This window comes from Canis lupus, chromosome 12 (genome assembly GCF_048164855.1).
Source record: "Canis lupus baileyi chromosome 12, mCanLup2.hap1, whole genome shotgun sequence".
NCBI lineage: Eukaryota > Metazoa > Chordata > Mammalia > Carnivora > Canidae > Canis > Canis lupus.
The window spans coordinates 33,657,567-33,678,914 of record NC_132849.1 but is presented as its reverse complement, the minus strand read 5'-3'; the positions used below and the strand labels follow the sequence as shown (position 1 = coordinate 33,678,914).

Sequence of the window (21,348 nt, the reverse complement as noted above, 5' to 3'; positions counted from 1 at the left end):
AAAAATGATAAATAAAATAAGGAAGTTAGAGTAGTACTCTTCTCTTTTTCTAAAACACAAGTAGCCTACAACTTGTCCCTGTCTGTTCAGAATTCAGTTTCTTCTGTTGCCACCTAAGATAAATGATGAATTAGCATTCACAATTCTCCAAGAGGGAAGAGGGCTAGATACGAAATGAGAAACAAGCACATCTGAATCCCAGAATGGGTAACAGGTAATCCTGTCATATAAACACTTCAAACCATGTGGCAAAAAGCAGAAAACATCTCTACAGTCAACTGCCTTCCTTCTCCTCTCCCTCAAAGGAATTTCAAATATTCCCTTAAAAGAAGGATATCCTCCATTTTCTTTACACAGTACTAAACCCTAGTAACATACTTCTCTCACCCTTCCTTCCCCCATTACCTAAAGCAATTGGCTTTTGTGGAGGTAATCTGGGAGGTGGTGGTCTAGGTGGAACTTGGGATGGCTTTGCAGGGCTCTCTGATGTGGGACATCTCTTGATAGTTCCTTGATTATCATCCTCAGTAGAATGAGTTTCCTGTGGTATGAATATGGACTTAGGCTGAAAAAATACAGAAAAGGAAACAATGATTAAACATGAAATTACTCGTTTCATTCAAAAGGTAAAACATTAAACATTTTCTCTTACGTATTAAATACTATTATATATCAGGATTTTAAACTGTGTTTACTAGCTAAGCTTCAAGATTATTCAACTATCTGATTATCTTACATATATCCTTAAAACGTACAATAATGGGTTTTCTCAGAAAAAAAGGCCCCTTAATTCCTTCACAAGCTTTCCTATGTAGACTTGCTAAGTAAAAATATTTTTCTTTTCTGATCTCCAATTTAAATGAGTCTCTTTTTATTTTAAGTATTCAGGCTAATCAGATTTCAGTTCTTTACAATGCTAAACTGTCTGTTTTAGATGACTCAATGTCTTTTATGTTAAAGCTTAATCTTTTAAGCTAGGGCAGGAGAAGATACCAATTAAAATTTTATCATACTGGAGAATACTAACACAGCAATATGGAATGGCTAAGAAACTTTCTGTGCAGGCATTGAAAAAACCTCCGGTCAGCTGACAGTTTAGAGAATTTATAAATTCTTTTTTTTTTTTGAATTTTTATTTATTTATGATAGTCACACAGAGAGAGAGAGAGAGAGGTAGAGACATAGGCAGAGGGAGAAGCAGGCTCCATGCACCTGGAGCCCAACGTGGGATTCGATCCCGGGTCTCCAGGATCGCGCCCTGGGCCAAAGGCAGGCACTAAACCGCTGCGCCACCCAGGGATCCCTATACATTCTTATAAATGTGTCCCTTATTAGGAAGATTGCTTGCTGCAGCACTTATCTTTTTGAAATTCTAATGTAAAACTAAACAAGCAAGTGCAATATTATCTACCTATGTGAATCATAATTTTTTTCAAAAGTATAAAATGAAAACAAAATATAGTAGTACCACTGGATGCCAAGACTGGTCAGACTCCAATTGTCATTTATAATCCCTAATTTCAAACCTTACTACAGCTCATTTTATAACTAGTTCAATTTATTTATTTATTTATTTATTTATTTTTAACTAGTTCAATTTTATAACTAAAATTTGCTCTGCATATAAACTTAAAAAATAAATTCATATTAGTATTACTATATTAACCCATTTTGTTTTTAAAAATACCATCAGAATAATTTTAGTATTTTATGATGCTTTTAACAAAAGGATTTTGTTGATAAAAATTTCTGAAAATTACTGTCCTATCTTATATTTTTAATGTAAAAGTACCTTCTGAGAGTTACACATCTATGATAAATTGCTATCCATTACTCATTCTCAGGAAATCTGTTACTAGTAGACCATACATAGATTTTGAAAGAAAAAATCTTAGAAAAAATGTGAGATTTCCAATCAGATGAAATAATACTAACTCATTATTAATCATTTTCAAGTACAAATTTCTAGAACTTACTATTTAGAATAAACACTAAGTGATGAGGTAGATAACTAAAAAAAAGACAAAAATAATCACAATCATATATATCATGGTTAGTAACTTCTTCATGATTTTTTTTTTTTTTGTGGCTCCAAGTGAAAGTAAGCTACAGAGAAACAATACAGTAAGAAGTGACAGATCACTCACACACACACACACGTAATTCAAACTGAAAAACCTGCTCACCTTTGGTGGCAAAGGAGGTGGAACTTTCGCTTTCATGGTTGAACTATAAAAACATGAGAGTTTAGAATCAGAATTAAATTGTTACTAAAATATAATTAATTTTTCAAAGATATGGAGGAAAATTTGCATAAACAAGTTCCTTTTTCTGAGATTATGAGTGTTTTCCAAAGTATTCTGTGAAATGTTCAAGTTATACTGAATGACTTATTCAGAAGTAATTAAGGAGATATGCTTTCTTGGTTTCAAATTAAAACAGGAAGATAACTACAATTCCAGTTTATATCAATCAGAAGGTAATTATTATAAAAAACATAAGTGGTAATTAGGTTAGGGAAAAATAGCAAAATGATATAGTATAAAAATATATTACAAGCCTCATTTTTACTACCGTTAGATATGAAATATTTCTGATGAAGCTGATCAAAAGCTACATATATTTGCTGTAAAATTTTAGGTAGAATTTATTTGATTGAAGCTAAAATTCATTAAAATTCATTACTGGGGTTTTAGATGTACAAAAAAATTGGAAGATGAGGGAGCATAACTCTCAGATGAGGAAAGGGAGGCTGAGAGGTAAAGTGACCTGACTCAAGGTCACAGAGTAGTGAGGTACAAAGGAAAACCTATGCCTCCATCCCTCCAGCTATTAGTCAGGTGTCACTGTACTATGAAACTGCACCTTTCTTTAAAGGAAAAAGAAATCTAAAAAAACTATGTATTAGTTTCACTTCACTAAGTGAAAATATGCCCTCTTTAAAAATACACTTATATCCAATGTATGTGTTTATTTAAAACATATCAGACGAAATTTAATCAACCAAGTACAAGCTTCTTTGTAGTCATAGTAGTAATTATAGCATCTGCAAGTTACCAATTTATGACATTAAACTACAAGACGTATTTACTGTTTGTTAATTAGTTTCTTTCAAAGTTGTCATTAGCCAGTGCCTTGAACTGAATTTTGTCCACTAAAATTCCTATGTTGAAGCCCTAATACCCAATGTGATTGTATTTGGACATAGGGCTTCTAGGGTAAGGTTAAATGAGATCATCAGGGTGGGGGTCTTGATTCAACAAAGACCTTGGAAGAAGAGTAAGAGAGATCGTTCCTTTTCTCTCTCTCTGTACACATTGAGAAAAGGCTATCTGAGGATATAATAAGAAGGCAGCTGTCTACAACTCAGGAGTAGGGCCCTCCTATTCCTTAGATAAAGGAACTGAATGGGCAGTTCCTTTATCTAAAATACCCAGACTCCAGAGCGGTGACAACTTTCTGTTATTCAAGTCACTCAGTCTGTGGTATTTTCTTATGGCAGCCCAAGCTAAAACAGACTTGCTTGGTAACAAGAATACCCAAATATGTGGAAGCAGCTTTGGAACTGAGTAACAGGTAGAGGCTAGAAGAGTTCTAAAGTACATGCTAGAAATATGGATGCTAAGAGTAATTTTGGTGAGAGGTCAGAAAGAGGAAAGCTGGAGAAAAAGTTTCCATCATCTTAGAGTACAAAAATAATCATTCACAGAATGTTGGTAGAATGAGGATATTATAGGATATTCTGCTGAGATCTTAGATGGGAATGATAAACGTACTACTGTAAACAGGAGGAAAGGTGATCCCTGTTATAGAAAGGCAGACAACTTAGCTGAATTGTGCTCATATTCTAGTGTTTAGTGAAAGGTTAACTAAGGTCATAAGAGTGGGTCCCTCATTGGACAGGATTGGAGGCCTTCTAAGAAAAGGAGGAGAGATTTTTCTCTGCATATATGGACTGAGGAAAGCCCATGTGAACCTGGTGAAAAGGTAGCCATCTGCAGGCCTGAAAGAGATCTCTCATCAGGAACTAAACTGGCCAGCAGCTCCAGCCTGACTTCTGAGCCTCCAGAATTGTGAGATAAATTGTTTAAACCACCAGCCTATGGTATTTTGTTAATGCAGCTTAAGCTCACTAATACAACTAGAATAGAGAAAGAAACTGTGGTATAATCCATAATACTAAGTTACTAATGATACTAAAATTACTGGCAATATTAAGCTGTCAGATTTATGAAACCAAGCCAAATAATACCTTCTCTTTTATCAAAAACAGAAACAGAACTTACTGTTTAGATTCATCATCATCCCCTTCATCATCTTCTAAATGTGCCACATGCCCTCTAAGGACAAAGGATAATTCCACTGTCACTAAATGGACTTTAACCAAAATGGCTTAATAAGAAATTTTAGAAAATGCAAGAAGGGCTACTGCAAGACAGAATTTTATTTCTGCAGCTTTACAGGATTTAGAATTAAACAACAGTACAACTTTAGGCTATAAGATAGAGAAGGGGGCAGACTTTACTCATCTATGACGAGAAGTATTTTAAGCTTAATTAAAAATCAAAATTACCGCTGATGTAATTCTTCCTCAACAGACTTCAGAAGACTCCTTAAAAGAAAACAAAAACAAAAACAAAAAATGTGAATAAATAAGCAAAGGAATACCAAGTACATATTTTCATCACTTTAACCTTACCCACAAATTTTTAAATTACTTTTTACTACTTACTAACATCCACCACAATGATTTCTATACCATAGAACATCAAGTTATACTTAATAATATATCTCTATTTTCTGTTGCTAATGTCTTTACACATGTATTTGAAATGAACAAAATAAATCCTAATGTCTACTGAAAAATACCAATTCAAACAGAGGACAACCCACCATGAAATGTCACAATAGGACTGACACAACCATAATTGCAGGGTCATAGTCAGGGTTTTCCAGGATTCAAATTAACCTGGAACATTTTACCTGACACCTGAAATTATATTTTCTTTTTTTTAAAATAAGGAAGGTGACACACTTTAAAAAAAACATGCTCTCAGGCAATCCTACAAAATGAAACTCAACATGTTGGATCTCTGCAAAAGCATGCATGCATGTGATGTGAATACATGAATGTAGTAGCACTTTGCTTTCACAGAAGACACTCACTTACCTGAAGTATCTGTTCTCCAGTGGTGTACTGGCAAACACATTTACACTTTTGGGAGACTAAGCCTGTATCAGACCAGGTGTGAGGATTTTATCATTAGGAGCAATTTATGAAACTCTGGTATTCAGGAATGTAAGAGAGCACTCATGGCATTCCTGAGGTTCCCTTGCTTCTTTTCACTGCAAGTTCATGCAGCTTATCTCCTACATTACACTCTTCATAAAAACTCTGTAGCTTTCTTAAAGCCAATGGGATAGGGAGAAATATGGCTACCGAAAGACTGAGGTAAAAGTGAGTCCACAGAAAATTTACTTTCCTCCAAAGTTGTAAGGCAGTACCTTCTAACCATTTTCCCCCTCTGATATATATTGGAAAAACCATCCTTAAAATTATCAAAACATAAGACCAAAGAAACTGAAAGGTACGGTTAGCTGGTATAAACAATTAACAGAATAGATTTTGGTCTTCAGATATTTTAATTAGGCCAGCTTACTAACAATGTAAGTATTAAAAAATGACAAAGCTCTAGCTCAAGTGTAAATGACATGGGAAAATAATAAATTAACTGCAAATCCTACTTTGCAGATAAATAAAATTGAGGTATGTCAATCAAATCTATCATCCTATTCACAAAGCCCCTCAAGGGCTAGCTCTAGGAAGGCAGGAGCTTCTGACTTGAAGCAGGAAAGCAAAAATGATGATGCCAGGTTATGAATCTGAGTCCTGCCTCTGCCTCTGTAAGCTGTGTGGACTTCAAGAAGTTACTCTGATTTCCCAATTCTTCAGTTTCCATATCTATAAAACAGGAATTATAACAGTATCTACATCAAAGTGTTTATCTAAAGATACACTGAATATGGGTAAAATGCTCAAAATAGTAATTTAGAATATATTTAAGTACTCAATTAGTATTTTCTTTATTATGATTGACTAAGCAATATTTCCTTAAACTAGCAATTCTCAAAATGTGGTCTAGGGATTTCTGAGTCTCCTGTAGGGGGTCTGCAAGAACAAAACTATTTTCATGATACATATGATGCGGAAAGCATTTACCTTTTGCACTCTTATTCTTTTATCGAGAATGAAACTCTGGAGTTTTCCAGAGATTACAAAATGTATGATAACACAACAGATTAGTAGCAGACATAAGAATCCAGCTGCCTTCTATTAAACCAGATATTAAAGAGATTTGCCACTTTTCTTACTATTATTTTGTTTCAGAAAAATAGCTGTTTTTCATTAAAAATGTTATTAGTGGGCCCCATCAAAATGTCTGTTGAATTACACTTACATATATAAATAATCACAATTATTTGCTGCTTCTAAGTCTCATGAGAGGAATCAAGCAGTGTAACAAGGAAGGTATCATAAAGAGGTGCCACTTAAATTGGTCCTTAATGATGAGGAACTTTTTAAAATACAAACATAAAAATGTTATTTATGATAACATGTAATGAGTATATTACTATTTTAAATAAGTCAATATTTTAAAAAGGTCTCAGTGTAAATTTCCAAAACAATAAATATTGACAGTTATAACCTATATAAACAAAAGCTCACCGGAGTCCTCAACAATTTTTAAGACTGTAAAGCGATCTTGAGACCAAAAATTGAAGAGGTGCTTCTTTAAACTATTTTACTAAGTTAAACACAGTACCCTCTGAAGTGTAGTGTGGGTTTTTATATCATTTTAAAAGCTATGAAAAACACTTTTTCATTACATTGAACAATGTTCAATAATGAACATTAATTCATTATTGTTATAACAATAGTTTTTTGGGGGGCATCTCCCAAATAATCAAATTTGAAAATAATTAAGAGGGAAATTAAAAATGTAGTTTCTTTTCAATTACCATATTTAATTGGATTTACACAGCAGTCCACTTTAAAAGAAAAAAAAAAGAATCTTCCAGGGATTGTTAGGTTCTCCAAAAATAAGAGAGAAAGGCTGAATAAGAACACAGAAAAGCAGCTAGCCTATGGCTAGGGACTCATGTAAAATTTTAATTTATTTACTTGTAAATCTCCTATATGTTATAGATATTTTGTTTATAGAATTCATGAAATTTTAGAGAAAAGTAGGATATATGATTTGCTTCTCAGGCTTTTTAAAAGAGAAAATGAAATATCGCTACATTTGCTAAGAGGTTCATTTATAGTAAATATTGTATTTTGAGTGCCCTAGAGAAAAATATGACACTGATTTAACCAACAAGATTGGGTGTTCTACAATGAACAGTATCACTATTCACTAGTTGATGTGGATTGTTCTGTTATGAAAATTTTAGAAAGTAATGAACAAAATAAAACAAAAATGATGCCCACAGATACTGAATTACTAAGTCAATCTAAACTACAAAATCTGGATGCAAGGTTAAAAATGGAACAATATTGCAATATAGATTTAATCAATAAAGTGAAGAAACTGATACAGGGAAGTAAAAAACCACAGCCAAAATATTTAGCATATTCAAATTAGGTAAGAAATTCACGCTGCTGGTTACTAAAATCTGAAATTGCCTAACTGGCTCAAAATAATCTTTTAAGTATTGTCCTGATTATATTTAAAGACAAAACAATAAAAACCTTCCTATTTCTTTAAAACCAAAGAACAGTTCTATTCACTCATATTCATATCACATTCACAATCAACAATTACTTACTGAATAAATACTACAGATAAGGGCAATTAATAAGCATTTACTAAACCCTAATTGTCCTAAATGCTTTGCAATGATTACTACATTTTACCCTTAGCACCCTACAAGGCAGGGACTATTATAATCCCCATTTTACTAGAGAAAATGGAAGTAAGTTCCTCAAAGTCACATAGCTTACAGGAAGAGACTGTTTAGACTCCAGGCCTGGCATTTATTACGACTATATATTCAATTGTGCCAGGAACTGTGTAATTCAGTTTACTCTTCATTATCTAAGACTGTAGAATAGAATTTATCTTTAGAATTTTTGCTTTACATTAAAAACAAAGTTAAAAATAAGTTTTGTTTTAAAAATGGTATTTTGTTGGTTTTAAATGATCAGAAAAGTTGATCCCAATAAGTATTTAAGAGAAAACAAAACCCAGTAAGTTAAAATACTATCAATCTACTAAGAAAAACAAAAAACCCACAAACTATCTTAGTTCCTGTTTGGTCTGGAATAGGTAGAAACCCATAAATGGAAATCTGTCTGCCTGATCACCTATGGAGAAAGCAGGAAATCCTGTGAGTTTTAAAACACTGCCTAGTCACAAGAATAAAGCAGACATATCAGTACAGTAAGAGAAGTGCTACATCCATGCTCATGTCACATGTATGTATATACCTTTACACGAAACACAGCCAAAGGTCAAACTTTTGGCCAACCTACCTTGCCAGTGATTCGTTATATAGAATACAGTTCCTTAAGCAGGGATCCAATTAATCAAAAAACGAAGGTTGGGCAAATTATTAACATTTTACCTAGCCAAAGTAACTATATACTATGAAAATGTCTAACAATTCAATTAGACAATGGGAACTAAGGAATCTGGAAAAACATTTAGTGATGGGCCATATTTTTTTTTTTTGCATTTCTGCAAGTATATAATTTAAAAATTTAAGATGAACTAAAGAAGTATAAATGAAATTTCTCCAAATTATCCACTGTCTCTTAAAATATACCAAAATTTGCCAACAAGGTCCGTAAAACCAGTGACCTTAAATTTAGAAAAAATAACATAAAAACACTTCAGAATTTTTATTTACTAACCACTATAAGACAAATTTTCTTTACTGTCCATCAATGAATCAGGACAGATTATAAATAGCACATAGTTCCTATTTAGATAAAATTTCATTTTTCTATTAAGGAAATTTTATGCTTATTTTCTATTTTAGGAAACCTAAATCAGGTAATTTTTAAAACTTCATTGTATTTAACTCAAGTTCAGTTTATTTATTTATTTTTTTTTTTCAAGTTCAGTTTAAATCAAAACTGATGCCTTCCTTTCTCTAGGTTGTCATTCAAAATCTTTCCTTTGTGTTGAGAAAAGATAGTGTATTTAAACACTTCGTCAACAAAAAAGGAGAGAGACATGATATTGCATTATTTTTAAATTTGAGCTACTCATCTTTAGTCACCATTTCTCAATTGCTTAACTTAAAGTATGGATGGATGGACGTATATTTCTCTAGTTTTTAAGTGAAATCCTATGTTGAAATTTCGAGTTGTTCTGATTATCACAACAACATCTATATTGCTGGGAGATTTTGGCAATTTAAATAGTATTTCCTTACAAATTAGATTTTATAATGATAATCTATCCATGAACTCAGGAAATGAGAACCTACTGGGAAGGGCAGAGTCCTGTCCCCCGACCTTGGTGACTCAGGAGTATGAGCAACTTAACACTATTATACCTTGTAAGCTGCCTTTTCACCACAGTGCTGCATCACCCACACAGTCACTGGCATAGAAGAGGCCTTAGTAATTGTTGGATTTACTTCTTACATGAACTGATAATTCTTAAGACACTAGACACATTTTAACTATTATCTGCTTTTTGAAAAGATCTCAATGGCTATAAAGTCAGGATAAAGATTTCTACACAGTATGAATACTTCCAGCTATTTTCAGAGCCAACACACCTGGAACATGTACCAAAGCAAGTTTTATAAGGAATAAACAGGTCAACTTTAACAATAAAATAAAATAAAATAAAATAAAATAAAATCCTGAAACATATATTGTCTTCAGTCGGAATGTACTTCATTTCCTCTAACAAGTAAGATCTACAAAGTAGCTTGATATAAAAACCTTAAGGTAACTGTCCCCATTATGACAATTACTAACTAAATGATTAGCAAAGTAGCAGTGAAGAAAAGTTAAAAGCATATTAGAAAACATATCTACCAGACTAATATAATTTACTTCTGCAAATATTAAAACATACATATATTAAATATATTTATTATATATAATAAAATATACAGTAAGTATAAATACATAATATAATAAATATATTAAAATATAAAGTAACTTAATTATTCTTGAACTTAAACTTAATTTAAAAAGAACTTTACTTACTTGTTTGCACCCAAAAAGTAACTACCTTGGTGTCCTTGTCCATATTCTAGTTGTAGATCCTAACAGTATAAAATTACATATTTAGCAAAATAGTAGTATATCACAAATGATACACAAATATATATATTTTAAGAGAAACCCCAGACTGCAAATAAATCTGTATTGCTATATGTTCTTAAAAAAAAAAAAAGGCATAGTAGGACTTCCAACAATAAAGTGTGTCAGAAGTTTGTAGTTGTGGTTCACGTATTTATTTAAGTTCCTTATTTTCATGGGAACTTGCTTGAATAATATATGCAAGTTTCATTTATGGTTATTGCTTTTGTAGTTAAAATTTGCAAGAGTCAGTTTTAGAAAGAAAAATGCTCAAGGTATTTGATATCAAGCTATAATGAAGGAAAAATGATTACAGAAGAGAACAAGCAATAAAAATCTTGACCTTGTATGTAAGATGTACAAGAAGTGTGTGTGTGTGTGTGTGTGTATATACACACACACACACACAACATTCACATATTTCTACCATTGTTTCATGCAGGTAATAATTTTTTAAAGATATAGAATAGGATGGTCTTTTAAAGTAAATTCTATAGATGAATATGCATATCTAATTTAAGGTTGTAAATTACACTTAAAGGATTTTTTAATAATTTTTTAAAGAATTAAGTAGCAAACCTTCAAGTAAGCATTAAGGTAGTTTCTTAACTAGACATTTCCACTGAATGCTACAGATTGTATAGTTAAGAATTGAAATTCAAAGGGACTAGCAATATATATCCTCAACTGTCTTCTTGAGGAAAAATAATGTTTTCTAACAACCATGGAAAATACAAAGTAAAGCTTCCCTTCCTCCCCTTCTTACGTCACTGTATTTCAAGCATGGTTTTAACAATAAAGAGGGAATATTTAACATCTTAAATGAATTTTATTTTCATTAGAATATAGTGTAAAGTGTTTCCTAATTATACAAGATATTGCCAAATGCACAACCAGGATTTAGTGCAAAAGATATCTCCCCTTCAGGTAGCCTTCTAAGACTATGCAGGAAGAAAAGTGCAACCTCTTCCATGTCTCCACAGCATTTCATACTTAGTTCTCCTCTAGCACTTAGACTGTCTTTTTAATTAATTTATTAGACCAGTCCATAAAAAAAATAGGAGCCAGGCTATGAGCTCCTCAAACAAAGGGATACTGTTAAATCCATCTTTCTTCCTTCCCTACAGCCCACAGTCTAGAATACTTAGTACACACTACTAGGCCCTTAAAATAACTGCTGGTTCAAATGCCAACAGCTTATTTTCCTATAGACAACCAACACTTCAGCCTCATTAAGATACACAAATGCTAGGAATACTAAGCCTAGGAATATGAGGGTTCTAAGCAATACTAAGCCTAGGAATATGAGGATTCTAAGCAATACATTACACTTAAGTGAAAAGCACTGTAACATTAAAGTACTTCAATACCTGTCAAAAAGATAACTAATGAAAAACAAAATAAAAATCCTGGTTTAGACAAGATTCAAATTTCATCTTCTTCAATATTTCTGTTCTTTCATGTATAATGAATGGTCATAACAGTGACAGAAAATACATCATAAACAAATAAGATTAGTCAAATGTCACACTGGCATCAGATGAAATTCTAATGAAAAAGGATACCTGTTCTAATTCATAATGATATATCTTAATAGGATGATAGCACTATTATCACAAGACTGCCACACAATTATTATGCTGCACAGTTTACGTGGCCATGACTTTGTACAGGAACACTTAACCTTTGGTATTCAGTAAAGAGAAGTACTAATCTCAATGAATACACTTTCAAATTCAAGTTTGTTTTCTTCAGCTATAGGTAACTGCACCACCTCTACCATACCAGCAATCTCTTCAGCCAACAGAATGTCTTAAGCCCTAAATTAAATGATGGCTTCTAAAATTGTACATTTGTAGAGTGGCCATGGTTATATAAACACAGACGTGGCTGTTGTACGAACAGTCACTTATGATACAGAACAACCACCAGGTTGATGACAAGGATTTTTTAAAAAAATCAAATGAGATTAGCAGAGTACTTAGGAAGGTAAGAGAAGAGCCTAAAGTAACAAGTGTAGTATTTTAATAGAAAACTGAACATAGGTTCATATGCAGAATAACACTCAGGCCAGGGAAAAGCTGGAGATAGAGAGAAGTCTGATGATTAAATGCACCATGTCTCAAGCCCTAAGGGGAAAGCTAAAATTAAAAGGGGCTCATTCTTTATTAATTCCTTCTCCATAAATCAAGTTATGTTTTTAGTAACCATGGAACAAAAACAATGTACGAAGAAGGTCATCGAATAAAAGAATTATACTAAGTCCTTCTAATAAGTACTGTCATTTAATTCAACTATTATTTACGAAGAACCTATTATATTTCAGGAATTCAGACAGTAAATCATTTAAGAAAAACAACTGAAAGAAGTAAAAAGAAAGAAAGAAATAGGAAAGGAAGCAAAGTAAAACTTGGGCAAAGTTAGTAGCTGTTTATGTATCTTTAGAAGAGCCTAAGGAAGACTGATCTAAAATGCTTGTCAAAAAGTACTTGGAAGCAATTCTATAATAGAAAAATGCTGGGATCCCTGGGTGGCGCAGCGGTTTAGCGCCTGCCTTTGGCCCAGGGCACGATCCTGGAGACCCGGGATCGAATCCCACATCGGGCTCTTGGTGCATGGAGCCTGCTTCTCCCTCTGCCTATGTCTCTGCCTCTCTCTCTGTGACTATCATAAATAAAAAAAAAAAAGCAATCCCCTAGTTTAAAAAAAAAAAAAGAAAGAAAAAGAAAAATGCTACCAAAATTAGGCTTGGAAAAGCACTCAAGATAACCCTAGATGATGGTAAAACACAACAATCCTTTGTAAGCTAAAGAATACATTTGAACATGCCAGGAGAGAAATTTAAAAAATTAGTAGCACAAATGAGGCATCAGCTTATTAATGAATGACAATGTTTAACTACACAGTAAAGTCAAGTAAGTAGCAACATGGCTGGAGACATGCAGCCTCCTCATACAGATTCAACCTTCAGGATCACACAAAATTAAAAGTGGTTACTCTAGCCGGATCAAAGTATCTTTTTGGGTTAAAAATCCTAACTTCAGGTTTAATGAATGAGGAAGCACTGAAAGCATTGAAAAAGATAAAGGACAGAACACAGAACACCAGAAAAGGAAAATACATGATCAAAAAAATTTTATTATGGAGTTTTTTAATATGCCCCTTGCTAAGTTATAAACAGCAGGAAGTTAATAGAACTGATACAACTGGCTACAGAAACATAAAAGAAAAATTATTTTAGCAATCTATTTTAACCTACAAAAAAGAGAACAGCACAAGAGAATTTTTTTCCTCATCAAAAAATGAGAAAATTATGATGCAAATAAGGTTATTTTAAGTTATCTTTTAATAATGATAGGTAATTTACAGAAGTAAAAAAGGACTAAATCGTGGACAAATACAAAAATATTTAATTTCTTAAAAAAAGAGAAGCCAGTGAGGTCAGGACATGCAGAGTGAGTGGATGAACACTAGTATTATTCATGAGTCTTACACTGGTGAACTTGGAAATGAAGAACAGCAGGGTAGGTCTGCCATTCCAGAGAATGTCCGATCACTGGGCAGTTATGAAATGAATTTTCCTTAGAAACTGTCTTTATATGTATTAGGTAAGAAGATTAACTATGCCACATAAATTTAGTATGTGAAAATTTAATAAACTTGAAATAAAATTGGCATTTACGATTTATTTTCCAGAACACATTTATTTTTGGACTTTATTCAATTTTGACCTAATTAAGGGGAAATCTTAAAGCACTTTTGTTATGTTTACTAATAATGATCAAATAGGTGTATCTTTTTGACATGTTTTTAATTATAATTTAAATATTTTATTCTTTCTTTTTCAGGTGTACTGTAAAAGTTTCTTTAGAGAAAAGATTGTTATTATTTATGTTCCTCCACAGCAGTTAACATAGTATTTTGCATATAATTAACTTTAAATATATTTTTCACTGGTATATCAGATAAAATATCCAGTAAAATTAGGTAAGTTAGAAAAAAATTGGCATCAGTTAAATAGATTATATAAACTTTTAACTGAAGACAGCTCTTTTACATCAGATAAATCCATTTTTAAAGTTATGGGCAAAACTCTTACTATTTTCTAAATAATATATTTTATGAACCAACATATCCAAAGTATTATCATTCTCCCACATAATATAAAAATGACTAAGGATATGTTTACAGTTTTTTTTCCAACTGAAGTATAGTTGACACATATTACATTATTTCCAGGTACACAACATAGTGACTTAAAATCTCTTTATACTATCTCCCCACAACTGGAATTACCATCTGTCACCACATGACATTATTACTTCCCTATGCCATTTCATTCTGTAACTAGAAGCCTATATACCTCCTACTCTCCTTAACCCATTTTGCCCATCTCCCACCCCCCTCTCTTCCGGCAACCACCAGCTTGTTGTCTGTATTTATGGGTCTGTTTTTTCCCCTTTTTGGCTTGTCTGTTCATTTGCTTTGTTTCTGAGATTCCACATATAAGTGAAATCACATGGTATTTGGCTTTCTCTAACTTTATTTCATGTAGCATATCTTCTAGGTCCATCCAAGGTTTTGCAAATGGAAAGATCTCATCCTTTTTTTATTGCCAAATAGTAATATTCCAGTGTGTGTGTGTGTGTGTGTGTGTGTGTGTGTGTGTATCACATCTTCATCCATTCATCTATCTATGAACACTTAAGTTTCAATGTCTTGGCTATTATAAATAATGCTGCAATACATAGAGGGGTCCATATATCTTTTAGAATTAGTGTTTTCATTTTCTTTGGGTAAATAAAGAAAATGTAGTAGTGTAACTACTGGATTTTATAGTATCTCTATTTTTAATTTTTTTCAGGAACCTCCATACTGTTTTCCACAGTGGCTGCATTAATTTACAACTCCACTTAACAGTGCACAAGGGTTCCTTTTCCTCCAATTCCGTGACAACACTTGTTATTTCCTGAGTTTTGATTCTAGCCATTCTGATAGATCTGAGGTGATATCTCATTGTGGTTTTGATTTTCATTCACCTAATAACTAGTGACGCTGAGTGTCTTTCCATGTGTCTGTTTGGCCATCTGCTGTCTTTGGAAAATGTGCTCCTTTTTTAACCAGATTGGGTTTTTTTGGTGTTGAGTTATATAAGTTTTTTAGATATTTTAGATATTAACCCCTTACTGGATATGTTATTTACAAATATCTTCTCCTATTTGATAGGTTAACTTTTCGTTTTGTTGATGACTTCCTTCTCTGTGCAAAGTTTTATATTTCAGTGTAGTCTCAATAATTTACTTTTGCTTTTGTTTCCCTTGCCTCAGGAGACCTATCTAGAAAAATGTTGCTAAGGGAACAAGAGATTACTACCTATGTTTTCTTCTAGAAGCAAAATTCTTACTATTTAATTATTACATCATGGTGAGGTTTTTAACTTTGGCATCTTCGTAAAACTTGCAGATCTGTTTTACTAACAATTCTAGAAATCAAGCTCTGTTCTCCTGGTTTCATATTTTATGATTATCTAATTTTAAAAAATCACTTTACTGTAATAATGAAATTTGAGATATAATAGTCTCAATTCATTTACAAAATTATAAAATGAATGCACTTGGCCCTTAAAACAATAAGAAATCACTGATGATATGGGAATTTTAAGCAACAAGGTCTTTAAAGGGGAAAATGTTTTGAGGTGCCTGGGTAGCTCAGTTGGTTAAGTGTCTGACTGTTGGTTTCAGCTCAGGTCATGATCTCAAGGTCATGAGATCGAGTCCCCCCATGGGCTGCACAGCATGGAGTCAGCTTAAGAGTCTCTCCTCTCTCCCCTTCTGCCCCCTCCTCTGCATACATGTGTGGGGACTCTAAATAAATAAAATCTTTAAAAACAAACAGAAAAGGGGTAAATGTTTCTTCCGGGTCCCAAAAGATTTACAGTTGTCATCTTGGTACCAAGTGCCTACTAAATGACATGCCAGACATTTTGGGTTCATCAGGTTTCTAGTGGCAACAAGTATTTGTAACAGTTGGAAATCTTGCTCACAGTGGCAAAGTTTTAGGACTGATGAAATTAGGCAACTGAAATAGATATGGACACTTCATACCCATTAGGATGGCTATTATCACTCTTACACACATGCACACATAAAAAGAAAATAACAAGTGTTGATGAGGATGTGGGGAAATTGGAGCCTTTGTGCATTGCTGGTAGAACTGTAAAAGGACATAGCTGCTATGGAAAGTGGCATGGCATTTCCCTTAAAAATTAAATGTAGTGGGATGCCTGGGTGGCTCAGCTATTGGTGTCTGCCTTTGGCTCAGGGCATTATCCTGGGATCCAGGATCGGGTCCTGCGTTGGGCTCCCTGTGGGGAGCCTGCTTCTCCCTCTTCCTGTGTCTCTGCCTCTCTCTTTCTCTGTATCTCTCATGAATAAAGAAATAAATCTTAAAAAAAAATTAAATGTTGAATTATGACATGATGCAGCAAGTCTCCTTCTTGTTATATGCCTTGAAGACCTAGAAGTAGAAACTCTACAGATATTGCACATCCATGTTCATAGCAGCATTATTCACAACAATTAAAAGGTGGAAGTAATCCAACTGTCCAATGACAGATAAATGAACAAACAAAATGTGCGTACAGACACACAGACACAGAGGAACATCATTCAGCCTTAAAAAGGAAATTCTGACACATGCTACAACATGGATGAATCTTTTAAAGATTTTATTTATTTATTCATGAGACAGAGAGAGAGAGAGAGAGAGAGAGAGAGAGAGACAGGCAGAGGGAGAAGCAGGCTCCATGCAGGGAGCCTGACGTGGGACTCGATCCTGGGTCTCTAGGATCAGGTCCTGGGCTGAAGGCGGCACTAAACTGCTGAGCCACCCGGGCTGCCCAACATGGATGAATCTTAAAAGATGTTGTGACATTATACTAAATGAAGGCAGCCAGTCACAGAAGGACAAATATTGTATGAGTCCACTTATATAAGGTACATCAAAGAGACAGAAAATAGAATAGTGGTTGCCAGGCACTGGAAAGAAGGAGGAATAGGAATTACTGTTTGATGGGTAAGGAGCTGCACTGTGGGAAGATGAAAATGTTCTGGAGATGGATAGTGGTGATGGTTGCACAACAATATGAGTGAACTTAATGCTACTGTACACTTAAAAATGGTTATAATGGTAAATTTATGTTATGTATATTTTATCACAATAAGAAAATAACTATGGAACATGTATATGTTGATTAAAAAAAGAGATCACGAGTGTGAGCTCAGTATTCGTGGAAAGATATTTGATGACGTAGGGTAGAGGCAACATGGACTAGTGGTTTAGGTTTAAATTCCTGAACCAGGCTGACTCAATCAAACCCCACCTCTGCCATTATTTAGCTGGGTGGTAAGACCAATTTCAATTTCATTGTACCTTAAATTCCCTCATTTGTAAAGTAAGGATTTTAAGTTAATAATTTGAAGTGTTTAGAATGGCTTGTGCTTAAAAACTTGTAGATAAATGTTAGTTTTTATTATCATCAGAGGTAAATTTTAAAGGTTGACTTTATAAATTGTAGGATCTGACAAATATGTCGTTCATCCCTCTTCTGCCAGAACTATCTAACTATCCCTAAAACCCTCTGTCCTAAGAAACTCCTGATGATTTGGGGGTGGGAGCAGTTCTAGGGAACAGAGCAGAGATAACTTATTCAGGTTACGAGGATAGTTCCAGAAACACAGAGCACAGAAAAGATTAACTGTAATTCTAAAGACTACGTTTCTGGGTTTGTTATTTTTCTAGACAATATTAATAAATAAGTCACTTTAAACTTTTGATTCTGTGGTATTTCCACAACAAATTTCATTGTCATTCTAGCCTATATATGTGTAATTCTGAAAAAATCTTTAATCCGAAAATCACTGTTTTCCTCAGACATTTCATTTTTCTTGCTCTTGTGGACAGTTAATTCTCAATCCTTACACTTTCTGGTCCTCCCTAGTACTTGATGCATCCTTCTTTCTTTTGTGACAGTCCATGTACTGACTTCTTCCAGCTTTTCAACTGTTTCTTCCCTCTCTCCCATGTCAGTTCTACCTTTGACTACAAAACACAGGGATCACCCATCGTGTTAACTAGTTTTCGGCACTCCTTCCTCCTTTGGCCCTAATTAGGGAACACACACAATCTCATGGTTTCATCTGTCACTTCTTCTTTTATGACTTTACTCTTCCTCTTCTGAGCTAATTCCATAATTCCAGGAGTAGTATGACCATTTCTATGACTTCAGCTCTTTATCTGCCATCTCTCAAAACTGTGGGCTGTGCTGATGTTCATTCCCATGAACCGTTGGAGGCAGTTGCCCACTCTCTTCCTGAAGAATCTATCATGGTTCCTACACTAAAATGAAATCAGTCTTAGTCTCTTCCAGAAGCCAGATAATCACATTAACCCAAAAAAGCTCTTCTCTGATTTCCACAGCACTATTACATATAGTTAGCCTCTCGCCATCGTCAATGGTCACCACCTGTTGGCAATCCAATATATTTTGCTGCATGGCTGAAAGTTTATATGTCCAAGTATTTTCTGCCCATCAAGACAGCAACTTTCTCAAAATAGAAATTGTATGTAAATAGTCTCTTTCATGTTCTACAAATATTACAGGGCATAGATTTAAGAATTTATATAATCACTTAAACCAACCAGAGGCGAAAGAAGTAGGTTAAGGCAGAGAGAAAGAAAAGAGAATGAAAAGTCCAAAGGAAAGGCAGAAAAGTACAATCCAGGAGTAAATATGGAGGCAACTTGGAATCCTGGCTAGCTATAAACATAGAAAAGACTACTTAATACCAACTTCTAAAAGTACTATTTATTTAATATTTACCAGGGTTAATTTCCCTTTTTCTTTACCTAATGGTAACACAGCCTTAATATTTATAACTTCAGGGAGGCTTTAAAATCCAAATTTTGGCCTGAGAAAACTGGATATTACCTAATGTTACAAAGTTAAAATTTCACCTGAGACTGATTTCACTGTTATTTTTTAAATTATATATGCATAAATTATATACATAATATATAAAACAGTTATATATATGAATGGAGATGTATACATATAGATGATTTCTAGTTTACGAAAATAAGTCACATTATTAAAACTGAACATTTTTATAGGAAAATGTAATTTTAAAAATTTGAGTGAAAAAATTAAATACTTCTCATAAAAAAGGAAAAGTTTTTAATTTTTCATTGTAATATATTTGAGTTGATACATCTATTTAACTTGTTTTGGGAAAAAACGGCTATAATCAATATAGCTTGCTAAATAGCAGGAACTTATAAAACAATGCTTAAACTGGTTCATTAAAATTGAACAAAATATTTGATCAAAAAAAAAACCCAAAAACAATTAAGACTAAACAATGCTGACAAAGAAAATCAGAAGACGAGAAATACCAGATTAGATCTTGCAGTGTAGTATATTTCTTCTGAACTGTCCAAAAAACCATCACTGTCGGGCTGTTTAGCAGAGACCAAAAAACCCAAGTTATTTACACTTAGACTAAAAGCCACAAATTCACAAAGGGAAACTGTCACAAGTGAGGTAAGTCCTGCTAACATAATTTTATTAAGGCAAATGCCAAGTCAAATAATATTAAAGAACTTCTAAAATAGCAATAATGCAACAACTCTGCTCTGTGATGCAGTTATTAAATTAGTACTGAATTTAAATACATGCAATGCCAACTTAAAAAGAAAAACAAAAAACAAACTCAAACTGCCTTAACAAAATACTATTAGCATTTATAAATATCATGACTAGACTACTTTTTGTTTTTCATCTCCTCCATCCTCTACATAAATGTTGGGCTTAAGTATTTTAAATAATAATTTTAAGAAGTTTTGTTTAACCTTCCATGCTGGTATACTGAACTAGATTAACTCCATAATTTAAAAGCTAAAGATTCACTTTGTATCTTTAGTCAAATGGGTTAAAATAGGCACTAAATTTAAGAGGAAAGTTCCCATTTCAATCCTTAGTACTTATTAACAGTTACTTTCTTCTCATTATTGAATAGGAAAGAAAAAATGAAACATATAATCTGGAGCTGTAAGAAACTAATTTTATTAGGATTAATTTTGTTTTTTAAGTCTAATTCTTTGTTCTTCCACAGAATATTATCATCTTAAATATTTGCAAAACATGTTGCTTCTAAGACTGCATCTAAAAATATCATATATCTGGACAGGCATATTTAAAATCTTAACAAAAAAGAATCATGAAAAGAATATTGTGAATGACAGACTTGATCTACTATGTATGCCTAGTCTCTCCTGAGTTTTAGTCCAAACAGATTTGACTCTACCCTGATGTTTAGAAAACTGGCTTACACTCTTAAAAGGCTGCCCATAAATTCAGTGAGATGCCCTTTTACTGGTCCAACATTCTAATTTAAAATGGTGGCATTTGTCCCAATAAATGCATACACAAAAAGCCCCTCAAAAGTTGAGAAACAAAAATGGGGGTGGAGGGAAGGCCAGCATTAAAAACATTTAATTGGAGAATGGTAAAACTAGTAAGTTTCTCCTAATTTTGAGAATATCCAATCTCAGCAACACAGATTTATTTTTTCTAAATTTTAGAATTACTTACCTTTTTATTTCCCCAAATGCTTTTAAAAATATCAGTAACTAGATTTTTTTTAGTCAGTATCAATATCTCAAAGACTAATTAAAATACTGATTTTCAGTGTTAACATTTCAAGACTACTACTTACAAGTTCATGATGTGGTTCTGTTTCCTTCCTTAAGGGTGGATCAAATTTTACTTGGCCAACTAGAAAAGAAAAGAAGTAAAGCCACAATCTGTTTCTCTGTTTCTATATTCTTAATTCTTAATGATGTAATAATTTTAAGCTACCCCATGGGAAAACATTTAATTTTATCATCTACCATAAAGTGATTATAACCCAAAGATTTAAATGAAGAATCTGTTGGCTGAAAAAAGCCCAATACAGTCC

At 33.2% G+C, this 21,348-nt stretch overlaps 1 protein-coding gene across 6 annotated transcripts in view; it reads right to left on the bottom strand.

Moving 5' to 3' along the window:
- The window catches only part of MAP4K3 (mitogen-activated protein kinase kinase kinase kinase 3), a 187,734-nt gene that overhangs the window by 34,303 nt on the left and 132,083 nt on the right, over positions 1–21,348 (bottom strand). For 3 of the 6 annotated variants that reach the window (XR_012004491.1, XM_072770434.1, XM_072770438.1), the window contains 8 exons: positions 21,106–21,164; positions 19,784–19,846; positions 10,235–10,293; positions 8,537–8,569; positions 4,574–4,612; positions 4,287–4,340; positions 2,187–2,229; positions 406–565 (listed from right to left, as the gene is read on the bottom strand). Coding sequence is in view for 5 of the 6 variants with exons in the window: in XM_072770434.1 (XP_072626535.1) it covers positions 406–565; positions 2,187–2,229; positions 4,287–4,340; positions 4,574–4,612; positions 8,537–8,569; positions 10,235–10,293; positions 19,784–19,846; positions 21,106–21,164 (510 nt within the window). In the remaining variant the exon portion in view is untranslated. The remainder of the gene's footprint in view (positions 1–405; positions 566–2,186; positions 2,230–4,286; positions 4,341–4,573; positions 4,613–8,536; positions 8,570–10,234; positions 10,294–19,783; positions 19,847–21,105; positions 21,165–21,348) is intronic. The other 3 variants (XM_072770435.1, XM_072770436.1, XM_072770437.1) reach the window with 3 other exon arrangements.